The sequence below is a fragment of the Sardina pilchardus genome, chromosome 2 (genome assembly GCF_963854185.1).
Source record: "Sardina pilchardus chromosome 2, fSarPil1.1, whole genome shotgun sequence".
Taxonomy (NCBI): Eukaryota; Metazoa; Chordata; class Actinopteri; order Clupeiformes; family Clupeidae; genus Sardina; species Sardina pilchardus.
In genome coordinates this window covers 46,355,943-46,358,442 of record NC_084995.1, presented here as the reverse complement: position 1 = coordinate 46,358,442, position 2,500 = coordinate 46,355,943, and the positions used below count along the sequence as shown (strand labels likewise).

Sequence of the window (2,500 nt, the reverse complement as noted above, 5' to 3'; positions counted from 1 at the left end):
TGGGGATGTTGCTGCATGCTGGAGGTTGCCAGTTCTGTTTGTTTAGGGATGTTGCTGCATGCTGGAGGTTGCCAGTTCTGTTTGTTTGGGGATGTTGCTGCTTCTCCCGTTATGCTTGGGAAGGTTCAGTCCAGAGGTGGTCTACCAGTAGTTAACACCTCCTGCTGTAACAGTATATCATGCAAGAGGAAATAAAACTATTCTCTTGACAAAGAACTGGGAATTTCTGGGAAAGCGCTTGACTTGAAACACACATGTGCGCACATACTGTACATGTACACACACACACGCACGCACACACACACACACACAGTCATTTGCAAATGATTCTCACTACGACAGGGTGGTCAACGCTGTATTCCTTCGCTTTGTAGGTCTTCACGTTCCCAGCTATAGGATAGGACATACCATGACTACAACAAACACACACACACACACGCAGGCAACACACACACACACACACACAGAGAGAGAGAGAGAGAGACCATTCAGTAATTAGAGAAATAACTTCAGATGCATGTCTGACTGTGTGTGTGTGTGTGTGTGTGTATGCTGCCATGTGTATGTGTATGTTGGTATTTGTGTGTGTGTGTGTGTGTGTCTTACCAGAGGTGAACTCCTGCATTGCCAAAGCCAATCCCAGCAAACACACTGGCCAGGTGCATACTAGAGCGAGCCTCCACATCCCCCTGGTCCCGCACAGCCCTGAACACACACACACACACACACACGCACACGCACACGCACGCGCACACACGCACGCACGCACGCACGCACACGCACACGCACACGCACACACGCACGCACGCACGCACGCACGCACGCACACACACACACACACACACACACACACACACACACACACACACACACACACACACACACACACGCACACACACGTGCAGGCACACACACACGCACACACACGCACACACGCCCACGCACACACACACACACACACGCACACACGCACGCACACACACACGTGCAGGCACACACACACGCACGCGCACACACACACACACACGCACGCACACACACACGTGCAGGCACACACACACGCACGCGCACACACACACACACGCACATACGCACGAATCCAACGTTTAGCGATCATGCAATAATACAATGCATAATGTCAACAAGCAGGAAGATAATGAGGAGCAGTAGTTCTACACAAACAAGGCTGACTGTAGTGTAAACTTGTGCACGTACTGTAGTGTACACTTGTGCACGTACTGTACTGTACACTTGTGCACGTACTGTACTGTACACTTGTGCACGTACTGTAGAGTACACTTGTGCACGTACTGTAGTTTACACTTGTGCACGTACTGTAGTTTACACTTGTGCACGTACTGTACTGTACACTTGTGCACGTACTGTAGTTTACACTTGTGCACGTACTGTAGAGTACACTTGTGCACGTACTGTAGTTTACACTTGTGCACGTACTGTACTGTACACTTGTGCACGTACTGTAGTTTACACTTGTGCACATACTGTAGTTTACACTTGTGCACGTACTGTAGTGTACACTTGTGCACGTACTGTAGTTTACACTTGTGCACGTACTGTACTGTACACTTGTGCACGTACTGTAGTTTACACTTGTGCACGTACTGTACTGTACACTTGTGCACGTACTGTAGAGTACACTTGTGCACGTACTGTAGAGTACACTTGTGCACGTACTGTAGTTTACACTTGTGCACGTACTGTAGAGTACACTTGTGCACGTACTGTAGTTTACACTTGTGCACGTACTGTAGTTTACACTTGTGCACGTACTGTAGTGTAAACTTGTGCACGTACTGTAGTGTACACTTGTGCACGTACTGTAGTGTACACTTGTGCACGTACAGTAGTGTACACTTGTGCACATAGGCTATGGAAGATCAAATCTAGCAAGTAGGGAAGTTTAAGCGGATGGTGTGAAAGTGAAAGTAAGACGTTCGAAAAGCCAAAGAAAGTTAAGGTGCTTTTAATATAGTACAAAGATGCAAAACGTGAGGTCTAATTAGCGATTCTGTTGTCTTTGAAAGATTCTCTTAGAGATGCATTAACAGTTTTTCTCGAATATTAACACACATTTTCTGAAAACATGCCTCATACTCTCAGAACTCTACACACAAATCCAAAACAACACACACAATGGGCAAAACTCCACAATTCTCCTGCAAAATGACACTTTACCTTCAAAACAATGTAATTTCTCCTCAAAATGCTCTTGTGTTCTCAAGAGACACACACAAACCATCATATATCAAGACATTTATAAGGACCAGTTGAACACTGATGTGCTCAGTGTAAAACACTGCGATGAATTGAAAACACTTCTTCTCCATTCATTATAATGACTTGGGCCTTTTTTTGTTCAGTGTTACATTACAAACAGTACTACAAACAGTAGATAAGCTGATACAGTAAGTTGATATGCTTACCCTATCAATATTTTTGAAAATCTCATTGTTTTCTATTATTTTTCTTTGTATTTGCT

General features: G+C 45.2%; 1 protein-coding gene across 1 annotated transcript in view; it reads right to left on the bottom strand.

Annotated features, from left to right (window-relative positions):
- Positions 1–2,500, bottom strand: part of adhfe1 (alcohol dehydrogenase iron containing 1) — a 15,162-nt gene that overhangs the window by 4,932 nt on the left and 7,730 nt on the right. Inside the window, exons 10-11 of the mRNA XM_062530828.1 lie at positions 607–705; positions 335–413 (exon numbers count right to left, since the gene is read on the bottom strand). Coding sequence (XP_062386812.1) covers positions 335–413; positions 607–705 — 178 coding nt within the window. The remainder of the gene's footprint in view (positions 1–334; positions 414–606; positions 706–2,500) is intronic.